General features: G+C 46.0%; 1 protein-coding gene across 1 annotated transcript in view; it reads left to right on the top strand.

Annotated features, from left to right (window-relative positions):
• The first annotated feature begins 6,515 nt into the window (after nt 1-6,515).
• Nucleotides 6,516-16,694, top strand: part of USP22 (ubiquitin specific peptidase 22) — a 91,725-nt gene continuing 81,546 nt past the window's right edge. The window contains exon 1 of the mRNA XM_066640485.1: nt 6,516-6,707. Within this exon, the coding sequence (XP_066496582.1) occupies nt 6,582-6,707 (126 nt within the window). The 5' untranslated portion in view covers nt 6,516-6,581. The remainder of the gene's footprint in view (nt 6,708-16,694) is intronic.

Raw genomic sequence — 16,694 nt, forward strand, 5'->3', positions numbered from 1 at the left:
TGTCTCCCTGGCTATGGGCCTTCCTTCTTTGCCTCTTAGCCTCAGACTGTTGGCCAAGTATCTCTTCAAACTGGGAAAGGCCGTGCTGCACAGCCTGCCTCCAAGCGGGCCGCTCAGAGGCCAGGATTTCCCACCTGTTGAGCTCCACTCCTAAGGCCTTCAGATCCCTCTTGCAGATGTCCTTGTATCGCTTGCTGTGGTCTACCTGTAGGCCGCTTTCCTTGCACGCGTTCTCCATAGAGGAGATCCTTTGGGATCCGGCCATCATCCATTCTCACGACATGACTGAGCCAATGCAGGCGTCTCTGTTTCAGCAGTGCATACATGCTAGGGATTCCAGCACGTTCCAGGACTGTGTTGTTTGGAACTTTGTCCTGCCAGGTGATGCCGAGAATGCATCAGAGGCAGCGCATGTGGAAAGCGGTATGTGCAACCGCCATGGATATGTGCAAGAGGCAGCAATTGGTGAGCAAGTCTCAGTTCAGTTCTTTGGATCTTAAGAAGCTGCCTTATGGTGAAACACACCACTGGCCTGTGTAGCTCAGTACTGGCAACACGCTAGGTAGCGGCTGGACTGCAGACAGGCTCTTTCTCAGTCCTGCCTGGAGATGCCAGTCAAGGAACTGGAGACCTTCTGCATGCAAAGTAGATGTCAGTAGCTGTAGTCCTAACCCCAGATTCTGGACTGTACCACTTCAGGGTGTAGGAAGGGGTATGTGAGTGTACTAATTTTGTATTTTTTTCATATGAAAAGCTTCTGCTTGTATGAGCAAGTACGCCAGAGAAATACATTGAAGTTAGCCATCCTGCTGATGTATATTTACTGCATTCAGGGTACTTTTGCATGGAGGAGTGTTCCACAATATAATCCCCCCATCTGTATTCTTTATTGGTACAGTCCAAAATTCTACCATCTCCTTTGCTAGGTACAGATTGGGATCTTGCTGTAGCTCTGATACAGGAGCCAGCAGGATTAGGTCTCCCCCCCCCCCAGTTCTACTGAGGTTGACAGACCTCAAAGACCCAATAGCTGCCAATCTCTCACAGTCACCAGCGTTGTTGCATCTGCTGCCCTTGAGGGCTTCATAGCAAAGAGCCGCAGTCAGCACGGCATCACCACCTGCCCTGCTGTAAGGTTGAGACTCTGCAGTCCCTGGGGGCATTTTTCCGCAGCTGGATGCTCCATATGGAGGTTTGAATTGCACCAATCCAGAGCAAAGGCTTCATTTAAATCACGTTGGCCATCAGAGATGGAAACTCTGCCAAGGAAAGCAGGGTACCATGGGTGTGAATTGTCCAGTGTCTGGATCAAACCAACACTCCTTCCTGCAACTGGTTTGTGTAACCAACTACATTTGAGTAGAATAGAAATGGGTAGACCAGCAGTCTTTCACAGTACAAAGGTATTTGCGTCCTGGACAATTGTGCCCTGTTCGAATGTGTCCCAGTCATTGATGCCCCTGGACATTCGCATCTGTTTTTTGTTTGTTTGTCCCAGTCATTTGCATACCATTATAACTGGACAACAAACTATAACTGGGCAAAACCCCACGTTATATATCCTAAGCCTTTTACCCTAACCCTACCTTGGTGTTTTTAAAAATAAAGAAGTACATCTACTATAAATATATACATATTGGGAAACAAATATCCAGGGTGCAAAAAGAAAGGATGCAAATAGCCGGTACCCAGATGCTTTTGACCAGGATGCAGTTGTCCAGAACACAATGGTCCTGTCACTGCCAAGTCCTACCTGCCATACTGTGAAGTACAACCAGTGTTTCATATTCCAGATTAAAAAGGAAGGATTGCAGTGCAGAAACTCAGGCTTCTCTGTTGCTGGCTAACCCTAAAATGGTCAACAGTTTCCTTTCTTTTTGCCTGCCACTCAGGCAGTTAGACAGGACGGTGCCACCTGAGTTCCTGGCTCTAGAAACACAAACTGGATGTTGGGGCCAGTTGAGAAGCTCTAATGGAGGCCAGTTCTATGCCCATTGCAATGATCATGCGATGTAGCTGGGTCCTGCTTCCAGCTTTGCAGAGCACAACGTCTGCAGTGAAGGGAGCGCTGCTGGTTTTCTCCATCAGGTGGCGCTTTTGATCCACCTTTTGACAAATTGCAGCGATTTCTCTGTTCCCCAATGTGTGCCTTAGAATAAAAGAAAATCAAATCTCTGTCCTTTCCTTGCCTCCCCCCCCCCCCAGGGATGGGGGGATACCTATTGATGTTGGAGAGAGAGGACAGGTATAATTGGATACCACGGTGAGCTTACCAGCCACCCACACTCGCCCACACCCATTTGCCAGCTGGATCACTAAGCTCCAGTTTTCAGAGCATGTTATCGATGCTGTTTGGCTGCGGTGCAGAATTGAATTTTTTCCATGTCTTCTGTTCCCACAAGGAAAAGGGCTTCAAAGCCAGAACAACCTCCCCACCAAGCCCTTTAAGGGATGTTGAAAATGCAGCCACTACATCTTTCCCTCTTTGTAGATTACAGCAGTGTGTTTTTATTCCAACCAAACCACGTCAGCCACCAGTGCTTTTATATCCCCTTTACATTCATGAGACGATTGCCTTATCAAGGTCGCTGTGCCTCTTTCCTCTTGCAGGCTTCCCCCCCTTCCTGAGACCAAGCATTGATTTTTCATGAACCTGGTAAGCAGTAGGAATAGACTACCATCTGCCATCCAATTTTAAGCATTGACTCTGCAGAGAAAGCCATTATAGGAAACCAGGCACATGGCAAGAAACACCAGAAAAATATGTTTTTTTGGCATACAGTTACCAAGGAGGAAATGCTGTCACTCGGAGAGATTCTCTGAGGGGGCAACAAGGTAAGCAAACGTGATGATACACGGATTATGATGCCAAATGATGGATATTTGCCAGCCTGTACACATGGGTCAGGCCACACCCCTTTGGCTCCACATGAGAAGGCTTCATGTTCAAAAGAGGTGGCACTTATGCCTGTCCGTTACATCTTGAAGCCCTCCTTCCTAAGTGCACACCCATCCTGGGTGCAGCCAGTGCCTGGAAGGCTTGACTCCATCACAGGTGCTAAGTGAATTCCAGTTGCACAACCCCATTTGGCTTTGGGATTGTTCCTTGTTGTTAAATTGTGCACAGATCTGTACTAAAACAATTGACAGTGAAATCCCATACATGTGTACTCAGACCCAAGTCCTACTGCGTTCAGTGGGGCTTACTTCCAGGGAAGCATGTATACAGTTGGAACCTTAGTGCCACCAGTATCTGGCAAGTCTAGAATTAATGGCAAGTGCCATTAATGTGTGGTGGAATGTTGAAACTAACCATACCTGGCTGTATTTAATGTAGAATTTCAGGGCATTTTCAATCACAATCACAAACATCTCTCCTACCTGGATAGGCAGTTATGGGAAGATAGCTGAGAAGTTCACATGTCTGAGTACATGCTAATATTTTTTTTCAAGCTACTACGAAAATCTTCCCTAGAAGGGACAAAATAAGGGCAGAGATTTCAGGACTAGTTCCAGATAACAGGAGCCATCCCTGGGAAAAGAGGACAGCTGGAGCACTGGAGAGCCTGTATTGAAACCAGCACTTGGAATGAAAAGCGCAAAGATCTGGATGCCTGGGGAGGCCTCTGGAGCCATGCCTGGATGGCTGTGGTCCCTAAAGGCCGTACAGCCATGTGCTCAGTTGCAGGCAGTGAAATCAAACCATGCCTTAGCAGGTCCTTAATGGCTTGCTCAGTGAAACCCTGCGCCCTTCATTAATCGGGAAAATCCTGAAAGCTAATGATTTAAATGCTGGGAATTGAGGCTCATTAGATTACTGGAGATGGGAAGGAGGGGGCGCTTGCCTCTCTGTGAGAAAGAAGAAAAATATTCACCAGTGTGCAACCTGATAGCCCAAGGCTGCTCAGTGCAGGGAGCTGTGGTGCTCAGTCACTGTTTAACCACATGTTCCATATGATCTCTAGTCCCCCTGTGGCTTAAAAGGACTGATTTCTCCTTCCCTGGTGACAGCTTCCAATTAAATACTTTGTTCACCTGTCTGTCGCAGGTCAGAGACACATCCACAGACTGTAGCTTCATGCCTTGCCATTGTTGCTCTGTAGCCTATTTGTGGAGGAAGTACGGCTACAAACCTGCTTGGATGTGAACATTATCCAGCATTCAGCTTTATATCATAGGAGCCAGGAGGAATTTCCTCCCTGAATCTCTACGGGCAATCCTAACCCCTTATGTCAGTGCTTTCCAGCACTGGCATAGTGGTGCCAATGGGACGTGTGCTGCATCCTGCAGTTGGGTGTCACTCACGGAGGCCTCCTCAAAGTAAGGGAATGTTTGTTCCCTTACCTCAGAGCTTATGTCAGCTGGAAAACACTGACATAAGGGGTTAGGATTGCGTCCTAAATCTGTATTCCCAGGTTTCATTTTTGGGCAGAGCCAGAAACATGTCTGCCACTTCTTTCTGCCTTGATACTCATAGCACGATCCTGTGCATGTCTCCACAGAAGTAAGTCCCATTTTGTTTAATGTGGCTTACACCCAGGAAAGTATGTATAGGATTGCAGCCTCATTATACTTCATTTAAACATGTAACTCATTTCACCCCAAATTCTTGGACTGCAAGAATTAAAACAAATGTAGAAATGTGGTCATATAGGATTCATAAATATCCCAAATAAATATTCAGGGTGCAGTGGGATAATGTTCTATGCATGTTTACTCAGAAGTAAGTCCCATGTTGAATAGATTTATCTATACTATTCTATCAATAGGACTTGCTTCCAGATAACTCTGCATAGGATGGCAGCCTTAGGGCACAATCCTAACCAGGTCTACTCAGAAGTCTTATTTTGTTCAATATGGCTTACTCACAGGAAAGTGTGGTTAGGATTGCAGCCTTAATGTAACATGAGTCTCCCAGGCAGCCCTTGGAAAAGGACCTTGGCCTAGACATTAATGTGTGCCCCTAGGCAATTTCTCAGTTTGCTTCCTGCAGAGCCTGATGCTGCTTCTTGGCTAAGATTATTGGAAAGCAGCACTGGGTGCTTCTGCTGCTAACATCCCTACTCTTTCTGTAGAAGAAAGAAGTCCCATTATAGTCCATGGTGCTTACTCCCAGGTAAGGGTGGCTAGGATGGCAGCCTCAGGGCCCTATCCTATACATGTCAACTCAGAAGCAAGTCCTATTATAGTCAATGGGGCTTACTTCCAGGTAAGAGTGGATAGGATTGCAACCTCAGAGCCCAATCTTATGCATGTCTACCCAAAAGTAAGTCCCATTATAGTCTATGGGCCTTACTTCCAGGTAAGGGTGGATAGGATGGCAGCCTCAGGGTCCAATTGTATGGATATCTACTCAGAAATAAGTCCCATTATAGTGAATGGGGCTTACTCCCAGGTAAATGTGGAGACGATGGCAGCCTCACGGCCCACTCTATGCAGGTCTACTCAGAAGTAAGTTCCATTACAGTCAATGGGGCTTACTCCCAGGTAAGGGTGGCTGCACTGCAGCCCCAGCTCCTCCCCTGCCAGCAATCACTGGGGCAACAGAGAAGCTGCAGCGCTGAGCGGATGTGACAGCAGCTCCCCCCGCCCGCGCCCACATCCTGCTCTCCTCCCGGAAGGCGGGACTACCCTGACATTCTTTCCCCCCTCCGCCAATCCCCGCCGGCCTTAGACCCCGGCCAGCCAAGAGCGGCAGCGCGGGCCACCCATCGTCACGCTCTCTTCTCGACACGTGCTCAGCGCGCGCTCCCTCCCCCTCCCCTCCCCTTCCTTTGTCAATCAACGGCGCCGACGACCCCGCTTCTTCTAAGGAAGCCCCGCCCCCGCTTGATGAAAGGCAGGCCGAGCGACCAATGAGAACACGCAGGGGGCTGTGTCACCACCAATCCCGGCCCACTCGCCGCAGGCCTTCTTGTGAAGAGATTTCTTCACCCCCAGCCCCGAGAAAGGCAGGCGGCGCGCCCAATGAGCAAACAGAGGGGGCGGGCCTGTCGTCGCCGCCACCAATCGCGGCCCGCCCGCCGCAGGCCTCCTTGTGAAGAGATTTCCCCGCCTCTCCCCTCGCCACACACACCCCCCTTCCCTCCACTTGGTCTGCCCCGAGCGGGCCCGAGCGCGGAGTCGCCGCTGCGGGACGGGCCCACTGCAGCCCGCGGGGGGCGCGGGGGCTTAAAGGGACAGGAGCCGAGCCCAGCGCCGCCCACGGGGGGAAGGCGGCAGCGCCTCAGCGTGGGGCGGCCTCCCGAGGGCGCGCCCCGCACGGCTCGCCCCGGTCCCGGCTCCGCTCGGCTCCCCTCAGCCGCGACGCCGCTTTGTTCGGAGCCGCGGGGGCGGGGCGGGCTGCGGGGCCGGGAGAGCGGCGGCGCCTCGCCAGCCTCGCCGCACCCACCGCACCGGGCGCGGCGCAGCGCCTGGGCCGGCCGAGGACCGCCCCGTCCCTCCCCCAGCGCCGCCGCCACCCGCCGGTCCCCCGCCCGCCCAGCCAGCGCCCCGCCCAGCCAGCGCAGAGGCGGCGTCCGGGCCGGGCCGAGCCGAGCCGGGCGGCGGCGGCGGCGGCTTGATGACGGGGGGCGTCTGAGATGAGTCCGCCGGCCGCCGGGTGCAGCCATGTGACGGGCTTCAAGGTGGAGAACTGGAAGCAGAACCTGCGCGTCATCTACCAGTGCTTCGTCTGGAGCGGCTCCGCGGAGACCAGGAAGCGCAAGGTCAGTCCGCTCGCACGTGTGCGGATGCACACACGTGTACAGTCATGCACACACACACACACACACGTTTTTATGTATGTGTACACGTGTATAGTTACACCCACATACACACGTGCATGGTTATGTGCACGTGTATATGGCTGCACACACGTGTATACAGTTATGCGCACACATGTACAGTTCCACCCATGTACTTGCATGAATCATATATACGTGTATAGTTACACCCACATATACACATGTCCATGCACCATACACGTGTGTATGGTTGCATACACACATGTACCGTTACACACATATGCATGTGCGTATGTTTATATATAGGTGTATGATTACGCACACACACATTTGCATGTGGTTAGATATTCAGGCATACAGTTACACACACATAATGTGTATGGTGATATACACATGCATATGGTTACCCTCGCGTGTGTGATTGCACACATACATGTATGTACAGTTAGGTACATGTGTGTATGGTTGCACGTACATGCACACATGTGTACAGTTATATATTCATGTGTATGGTTACACACACATACACAAATGTGGTTGCACGCATGCGTGTACTGTTACATGCACACATGTGTACAGTTATATTTACACGTGTGTGGTCGTACACACATGTGTACAGTTGCAAACACATGGGTACTGTCACACACACGTGTGTATGGTTAAGCATCCACACAGGCACTGCAGAAGATGGGGCAGGCAGCAGTGCAGACTAGACAGGCAGGGCCTCCTCTCTCTCCCTCTTCCCCCCTCCCCTGGTATTGCTTTTTGCCTCCTCCTCCAGGGCTGGGCTGTAATTCCTGGTGTTGAGGGGGAGGCACACACAGGATTCTTCCTTATTTCTCTCTTCTCCCCAAATACAGGCCATATCTCTGTCCCATGGGATTCCAAGAGGAGGAGGGTTGGCCTCAGAGCATCCCTACGTCTGCCGTCCCTGCAGCAGCACTCTGTCTGCTTCCATCATAGGAGGGGAGAAGAAAGGGTGACTGGGTTTCCAATCCCCTAGTTGCAGGGTGGATGGGAGAGGATGGGGAAGCAGCAGCAGCCGCCTCCTCTTCCTTCTCCTGTAGGTGTTGGAGGGAGTGAGTGAGGGTTTCCTGGAATCCAGCAATGCAGAGCACGCAGTAGGCAGGGGGAAAGGAGGAGGAGGGATAGATAGGGAGGAGGGAGAGAGAGAATCGAGAGCTCCCAGGGCAAAATAGCATGTCCGGCCTGCTTTTGTGCACTGGGATTGGATTGGGTGTGGAGGGAGGCAACCTACAGCCCTTGAGTTCTGTGCAGGCTTCCTCCCAACAGAAAGGCACTGCTCAGCACAGGAAAGAGCAGTGTTTTTAGAGAAGGAAAACCCAAAAAGGGGGAAGTGGCTTTCTTTAATTTTCCCCACACACAGACACACACACCCCAGCTCACAGAGCCTCGCGGAGTTATTAGGATGGTGGGTGGGTGATTTGGAAGGGAAGGGGTGGGGTGGGGGAGAGTGAGATGGGCGGGGAGGTAGTACTATAGTGTGGGCCAGTATTGATGAGGGTAGATCTGCGACTGGTCCTGCTGGCCTTCCCATGCAGGATGGGAATGAGCAAAGGAAGCAAATCGTGTTTCTGAGAGCACAATAGGAGGAAGTGGTTCTATGTACAACCTATGTGTGTGGAGTGATTCTTTTTTTTTAATCATAGGGGAGGAAAGGTGGGTCAAAAAAGGATTGGATTAGCATTTTATGGAAGGGGAAGGTGGCAACTGGTTTTAGGTCCTTGAGTTAATTCACGTCTTGATAGTTTAGACTAGAGAATCCATATTAAAGGCTTGTGAAAAAGAAGTAGTCCTTCTGGTTCTCTTCTCAGTCTCCCACAGTGGTACAAACAGAAAGCAAGGCTTGTGAACTAAAAGCATATCAGTTGTACACAAGGCTAACAGTGCAGTCCCAAGCATCTTTACTCAGATGTAGGTTCCACTGAGGTCAGTGGGCATCTGGTAACGTAAGCTGGAGAAACATGTCATATTGTCAGATGTCAACATTAAGCCACCCCCCCCCCCCCCAAACTCAATAAGCAACTTGTGGGTGCCAAAGATGGAGTCAGTTTCAAATTCTTAAGTGCCAGAGTAAAAATTCCTTGGTGAATTGAATATAATTATGTGAAAACTATTGATGCTGACTGTGTTCCTTAGTGTCATTTTGACAGGTATCAGAAGGGATGTGGGAAGATGAATTGGTCGCGCACTTGGTAATTACTAAAGCATCAGTGATATTGCTGGCTACAGGCTGACTTGTCATTGGTTCATGGGAAGCAGCCACCCTGACTATTCTTCAAGCTATTTACTGGTACCAGTATGTTTCCTGCTTAATGGTGTACATAGCTTGAACATCTTGGATCTTTGCAGTGTGTCGTATTTATCCACTAGCTTTAGGCCCCAAACCATGCATGCAATTAAGACCCAGTCTTCCCATGCAGCAGAATGAGGTGGCAGAATGACCCATACTTCAAACTGGACGTCTTGGGTAGCATTGTTTTTTTTTTTTAAAGCCTCTCCATTTCAAGAAAATCCTACAGGTAGAAAACTAGCAGGGAGGTAGGTTCTCGCTCAGACCTCTCTACTGTGCTAGTTTTTTTACATTGGGGGAAATTCATAATGTGGTCCCCTATTTGGCTGTCAAAAGTGCTGCAATCTTTCATCATTTCAGAACTCTACGATTTCATTCAGTTGCATGAATGAAGGTGGTGTAGGCTCATTGTGTTAAGGGTCTGCTGGGGGTCACACTCCTTATACCCTCCGTGGTAATTAAAAAATATACTGTGTGCCTTTCGCTGACAGTTGTGGAAATACGTTGATTCTCTTTTCTCAGCTTAGTCAAGTATAGATTTCTAGGATACTCAGCTGTCAGTATGGATTTTTTAGTTATATTGACTTGCAGTTCGTTTTCTGCCTTAAAGCCTTGGGCATATCATAATTTTCTTTATGTATTCCTCGGCTTTAAAATCAAATCACTTTTTTTCTCTTGGCTTTCCCAGTAGAATGTTGTGCTTAAAGGAGCAGAGGGAGTACAAACACCTGCATTTCTGGGTGTAACCTTTTTCTGCTCGGGCAACCTAATGGTTGCCTTTCTCTTTTTAGCATGTTGCTGTTGCTTTGGAGATCATTTTTTGTCAGAAAGATTTCCACTGTTTTTATCCCGAACCAGCATGTGAAAATGGAAAGAAAAGAGATTAGATGATTCTGAGACTGTGTTCAACTGAAGATCTGGTGACATAGGAGGACATGTTTATGCCGACAGTAGTATGCAGAATTGGTAGCATAGAAATTTAATGCCTAAAACCAGCGCTTACACAGTACACGTAGTCTTGTGAAGTTGTGCTCACTGTGAGCTATCCAATGAATAGCAGACATGTAGTCATTTGTTATTTAGAAATCTAGCCTCCTTTCTTCTCTTCAGGCCCTGCATCCTATAAAAAAATAAATTCAGATATCAGTGCAAACTGCAGGGGGCAGAAAGTGTCAATTTTTGCTCTTTGCTTGGCTGCCAACATTGCTTATTGTGTTACATTTTGAAAACCTGTTTCATACAGGGTTCCCACCTCTTTTATTGTCATTATTCTTTCCTCCTCTCTTAAAACACCTTTCTGGCCTTAATTTTTTAAAATCCATGACTTTTTTATATTATAGATAATGCTGTTTGTTTTCTATGTGTGTTTTAATTCATGGGAGTTATTGCAAGTCACTACGTGATAAAACTACAGTGTTGGTAAATATAACAGGATCTTTTTGTGAGTTTAGATATGGGAAACTTGAGAATCTGGGAATATTCAGTGTCCGGAATACTTCCGTTTGTGTTTTATGCCAATTGTATTAAACAGCAGCTGGACAATGGGTTTTTACTATGTACAGCAGAAGATCAATATGCCTTCTTAAGTCTTAGAAGTGCTGGATTGAAAGCCTGGTATGACTTGAGTGACCTGTATATTATATGAACTGCACCTGATGATTCAGGAGATTTGTAAGGCCTGTTCAGAAGCTAGGAAGAAAATAGAAATTCTCATACCTGTGTCTTGTATTGTTACTCTCCATGGTAAGGCTACATCGTCCTAGTTTAAGGAATCTTGGATTATATTATTGGCTGAAGCACTGGATAGCTGAATAGCGATTTAAGGTGTTTTTTTTAATTGGTTGTAGATCTCTTGTTTGTGGTGCAAGACAGGATTGGTAGATCTGTTGGAGGGATAGTGCTAGACCAGAATAAATCAAAGGTGAAGCTGGTGTTTTACCATGGAGGCTGCTGGGAGCACTTTATGAGCTACTCTGAATTTTTTAAAGGAAGAACCAGATATGTATAAAACAAGTTTGTGTGTGTGTGTAGGATTGCAGCCTTTGTACTGTTTCATGTAGCCGCAGTTATACATTGATCTTATAAGCTGGTGTGCATTAAGGATGTGGTTTCCAAACTGTGAGCCATGGCTCCCTGGAGAGTCGCAGAAACCAGCCACGAAATCCTCATGAAGAACGCACCACCCTATACAATCTATAGGATTGTAGCCCTAATAGGAAGCCACAGCCAATGCTCCAGTAGTTCAAGAGAGCTGCCAGTGGGAACCGCTGCATTAAGGAAACAAACTTAAAATGAAAGAAGCCTTGTTTATATTGTTTGTGCAGATCTTTCCAATCGTAGTAAAACATTCCATGTCTACATTTATCATACCAGACTATCTTATAACTTTCAGTAGGTTTTTTTTGCTCCAGTTGTGAACCCAGTTTCATCACTGTCTCCTTGAAGGATAAGTGGTTGGTGCCCCGATTGATGTATTTTAAATAAAAGTGAGCAAATGGTCTGTAGCATGTTTTACATATATTCCTTAATGTCCTATTTTATTTTACTCTCAGCTCCACTCTGAGCAGAAATCTTCATTGAGCTCATCATAGGACTGGCTAGATCAGTATCCAGAGTTGAAATTCTACGTTTACAACCCAGTGAGGTGGGTGGGTGGGTTGGTGGGTACCTGGCCTGCTTATAGCATTAACTCTAGATTGGATTTTACTTGTCCTCAAGTGTTTCATCCCAGTAAAATATTAATGTCAGCACTACTTGTGCATTATATTGTAATATTACAACAGTGTTGGTTCCAAGGAAAGATGGAATACTGCTGTACTCTAACTCTACATACTAGTGTTACCACTGGGTCCACCCATATCAATATATCATCCACATTTTCTCAGTAGGCGATTCCCCCCGAGCTCTGTTGAATAACTCATACAGAGCTCCACTAACCCTAGCTTCTAACTTGCTTTATGCAGCAGACACCCGTAGGAAAGTGGCTTTGTTACTTCATTCTGCCTGTCTTATGTTGGGGGTGCTTTGGTCAGAATGGCCAGACCATTCTGAACTTTCATAGGGAGGAAAGAATTATCTCTGAACGATCTTGTCTACAGTCTCTTCTGCCTCTCATCTGCTCTGGTCCCATCTCTTTATAGCATGCACATCTTTTTAGTGATGCTGCTGCTGGTGTCCTCTTGTTTTGGGTCTTCTCATTGTTCTGTGGAGATGTTGAGTGCTCTGTCTATTTGGAGGGAAAGGCAAAATATAAATCGTTGTAAATGTGATCATGGTTGAAGCAGGTAGAAGGCATTCATTTGACTTTTTGCTGTGCAGAAATGGCTTTGTCATAACCTTGCTGTCTTGCTCTCACTGCACCTATTCATGTCAGAGAATATTCCCTTACCACTGTTACTGCAGCTCATGCAGGTACTTGTTTCTCAGAGCTCTCTGTCTTCCTACCTCGCCTCCAGCTATGTAGCCTTACTTTCTCTTCACTTGGTGGTAAGTGGCTTTCACTGTCCCTGTATAGTCATGTTCAGCAGGAGGAGAGGAAATGGGATTATTCTGTGTGTGTGTGTGTGTGTTTTTTTTTTTTTTTTGCACTTGAATTCTTATTGTGCACTGGAGTGGAAGAGATAGGCCCACTGTCGCGCTTACTGTTCTTGACTCTGGGGCAGGGATGAAATTTCTCACCCGCCTAGAAGTGTCTGAGGCAACTATTATAAATGTAAAGGTGTTTGATCACCCAGGCTTCTGGTTCTTGTTTGGCTTTACTATGTAGCAGTAAAACGTAGCATTGGTGTAGTGCTTTTGAAGTGTGTAAAGCACTTGGCATGAAATATATTGATTTGGACTTTCAAAAAGGTAAGCATTTGTTAACCCCGTGTTGTAGATGGAGAAAACAGGCTGAATGGTTTGCCTAGTGAGCTCATAGGAGCGGTGAGTTTGAACCAAGGAAGTCCTGGTTTTCCATTTAATCGCTGTGTTACTCCAACTCTCAGTAGCGTGTTAAAGTTAATTTTATTGCTGGCTTCTTGAATGAGAACCTAGCAGGTTCAGTTGTATGAGTTTAGTAGTGCATACATACAGTAATGTTTTTTGTAAATGAAAAGTCCCATATTTCATTTCAGTGGGAGTGGGTATTAGGTATACTGTGAACTTTCTAGTATATGGAAGTCCTTGGAGGAACCCAAGACATGAGCAGGCAACCAAATTTTAGTTCTGGGTCTTCAAAGCACTGTACTGTACTACTACTGAATATTTCATTTCTGTTAATAGATTTTGTGATGGGGAAATTGTTTTGAGGCTCGGATTGAAGCTGATCTGCTTGTCAGAAGGATTCCAAAGATGTGTTCCTGAAACACTGTGCTATCAGATGGATAGTGTGAATAGAACTGACTGGAAGGAAAAAAAAAAGGAAGGAGCAGGTTGAGTTAATTTGTCCGCTTTGCCAAAGATGTCCCTATTTTTTTTCTCTGGAAAGGTGGTGGGCTTGTTTCTTTGTTCTGTAAAGACACAGTCACAGAGAACCAAGTGAGGAGGATTATTTTGTGCCATGTATATTCAGTGCTGAAGAGCAAGCTGACCTGCCACCTTGCATCTCTGGAGCTGATGAAAAACTAGGGCTAAGATGTCAGACTCCTTTTCGATAGTGTTGTTGTCCACTGTCAAATGGTCTTGTACGTAGGTCGCAGCCTGCCTTTTTTAACTGCATCATGCTGTTAAAAAAAAAAAAAGTGGGCAAGTATGCATGATGGTTCCTTGCTTTCAGCTCTGCAGGAGCTTCACTTAAGATACTTAAAGCGAACTTTTATCTTATCTTTGGTGTGTGTTTTCTCTTAAACATTCTCATTGACTGTCCATTGGCTGCTAGATAAAAGCCAAGATAAAAGTCTAATATCTTGAATACTGTTGACATTCAACTATATTTGCTTTGCATTGTTAATAGTAACTTATTATAATGTTTTAGAATTTAATTTCCAAGTTTCAGCACTGCTATTTTGGGTTAGCAACCTGAACTTTTATAGTTAAGTCTCTTTGGGCATAATCCTAAATATCATAAATTATTATCAAGTTATCAATTCCCTTTTTGATTTTCATATACGGATACCAGTGTTATTGACACTTAAACTCATAGTTTCTTCTTCAGTGAGCTGTATATAATGCCTACAGTTTGAAATTACAGGACTCTTGTTTTCTTTTGCCCATCCTCAGTGGTATACGCTTAGTTTTGGGAACTGTATTGATAAGCTAAGATGGATATGTGAAGGTGGTGCATCTTGAAGCTGGTAACCTCGAGATTGGTGTGAAGGGACTTGAACTTCAGTTTCTTCAGTTGGCAGTATGAGAAGCTGTACTTGACGTATGTATTTTTTGAAGAAACATTAATTTTTTAGGGCAGGTTGTGTGCTTCTGTGTTCTGTGGTGTGTATTGGCCAGACTAATGTACCTAGTCATCTGCTCTGTATCACTCTGATGTGCATGTGATGCAGTCTGTGGCTATGTGAGATGGAACTTGCTCAGTGGTAGAGCCTAAATTGTGAGACTCTCTTCCATGGGATATATGGTTGGCCCCTTCATTTTAAAGGTTTAGTCAGCAGTTGAAGACTTACCTACAATCCCAACAGCTTTCTGAAATAACTGCCACTACTGTGTCTGATCTGGCTCTCATTGTACTTCATACTGGTGGTGTTTTTGTAACATTATTTTATATTAGGAAACCACCTTGTGGGTTCTGATGGATGGAAAAGCAGATGATAAAGATTTTAAATATATACAGTACTTCCTTGGAGAATATCTAAACGATGTAGGACTAGTTGTGGAAGTTTATTAAAATGAGCTATAGTACTCTTAAAGATTTTCCCATGATCCTAGAATTCCATTAGCCTCTTATCAGAAATATCTTTGTTTTCTCACTTTACATTGATCCACTGTGATTCTCATGTGTCCCATTGAACACTGAAGAAATTTCTTCCTCTCTTGATTTGGTGCATAGATGTGTTTGGTTTGTTTTGGTGTATCAATTGGGGAAAATGGTCTTTGTGTCCTGTTGAAGAGCCAGATTAATTGGGTATTTTTCTGTTGAAATTTATTTCCTGTAGAATTCTGATGAATTTTGTAGCCATTTTTTTTTGTCATTTTTGGGAGACATTTTTAAAGGTAGCACTGTTTCTAATTTTGAGCACAATTATGTATTCTCAGTCCTGTAAATGTAAAGTAACCAAATGGTATTTGTGTGACTTGATTCTAACATATAAGAAGAAGCTGAGAAATGGAAGTTGGAGAAAGAAGAAATGGAAATGGAGAAAAGAAACGGCCACAGTGCCAGAAGATTGGAGGATAGCAAATGTCACACCTATCTTTAAAAAGGGAAAGAGGGGGGACCCGGGAAACTATAGGCCGGTCAGCCTAATATCTATACCGGGTAAGATGGTGGAATGCCTCATCAAAGATAGGATCTCAAAACACATAGATGAACAGGCCTTGCTAAGGGAGAATCAGCATGGCTTCTGTAAGGGTAAGTCTTGCCTCATGAACCTTATAGAATTCTTTGAAAAGGTCAACAGGCATGTGGATGCAGGAGAACTCTTTGCCACAGGATGTGGTGATGGCGGCTGGCCTGGACGCCTTTAAAAGGGGATTGGACAGGTTTCTGGAGGAAAAATCCATTACGGGGTACAAGCCATGATGTGTATGCACAACCTCCTGATTTTAGAAATGGGTTATGTCAGAATGCCAGATGCAAGGGAGGGCACCAGGATGAGGTCTCTTGTTATCTGGTGTGCTCCCTGGGGCATTTGGTGGGCCACTGTGAGATACAGGAAGCTGGACTAGATGGGCCTATGGCCTGATCCACTGGGGCTGTTCTTATGAAGTCTATCCTTATATCTTTGGGGAACCTCAAGGGCTCCCTAATTCAGTTCTTGATATTGCAGTATTCTTGTTTCATCCCCAGTGTTTACCTAGTTGCTATTTTAAAATATCTTCAGAGAAGTAGATTGCTAGGCAACCTGTTACATTGCCCACTTCTGAAAGCAGTTAGTAATTTATCTTAAATCTACTCTCCTGTACTTTCTCTGCTGCTACAGATAGTAGTCACAAATGTTGATCTTCATGGCAGGCTTTTAAGTAATTGACAATTACATTTTGCACCTTCCCTGCTTTCTCAAGCTGTCTTCTTCTGTGGACGTTGATTTCATCTACTTTTCTCGTGCGCCCTGCATGTTTTACACTTTTTTGAGTCAATCTCTTTTGTTGCTCCATGGTTTGTATTAATGTTTTTCCTCAAAACAGACATGAGTTCAGCCTGTGTAAAAAGGATACAGTGAATTTGCCTGGCCTTCTGGCTACCTATTCAGAATGCTGTGATATGATCTAGACCAGGGTTTCTCAGACTGGTGGGTTGCAATCTGATGTCTGGTGGGTCCTGGGCTGGACCCTCCCACCCACCCTTCTGCCTGGCTTCAAACTCGGAAGGCCACTGCAGGCTTCCTGAAGCAGCCAGCAAGTAACTTACAGGCTCATGAAAGTGACTTCCAGTTGCTTCCAGAGGCCTTCTGTGGCCTGTAGAGGGACAGTGCCAGAGAAGGAGCTGGGCTGCAGCAGCCTCTGCTGCAGAACATGTGGGTTGTGGCGGGGGGTGGTGGTGTTTGAGAACCCCTGATCTAGGG

Source organism: Tiliqua scincoides, chromosome 13, assembly GCF_035046505.1.
Source record: "Tiliqua scincoides isolate rTilSci1 chromosome 13, rTilSci1.hap2, whole genome shotgun sequence".
Classification (NCBI taxonomy): domain Eukaryota; kingdom Metazoa; phylum Chordata; class Lepidosauria; order Squamata; family Scincidae; genus Tiliqua; species Tiliqua scincoides.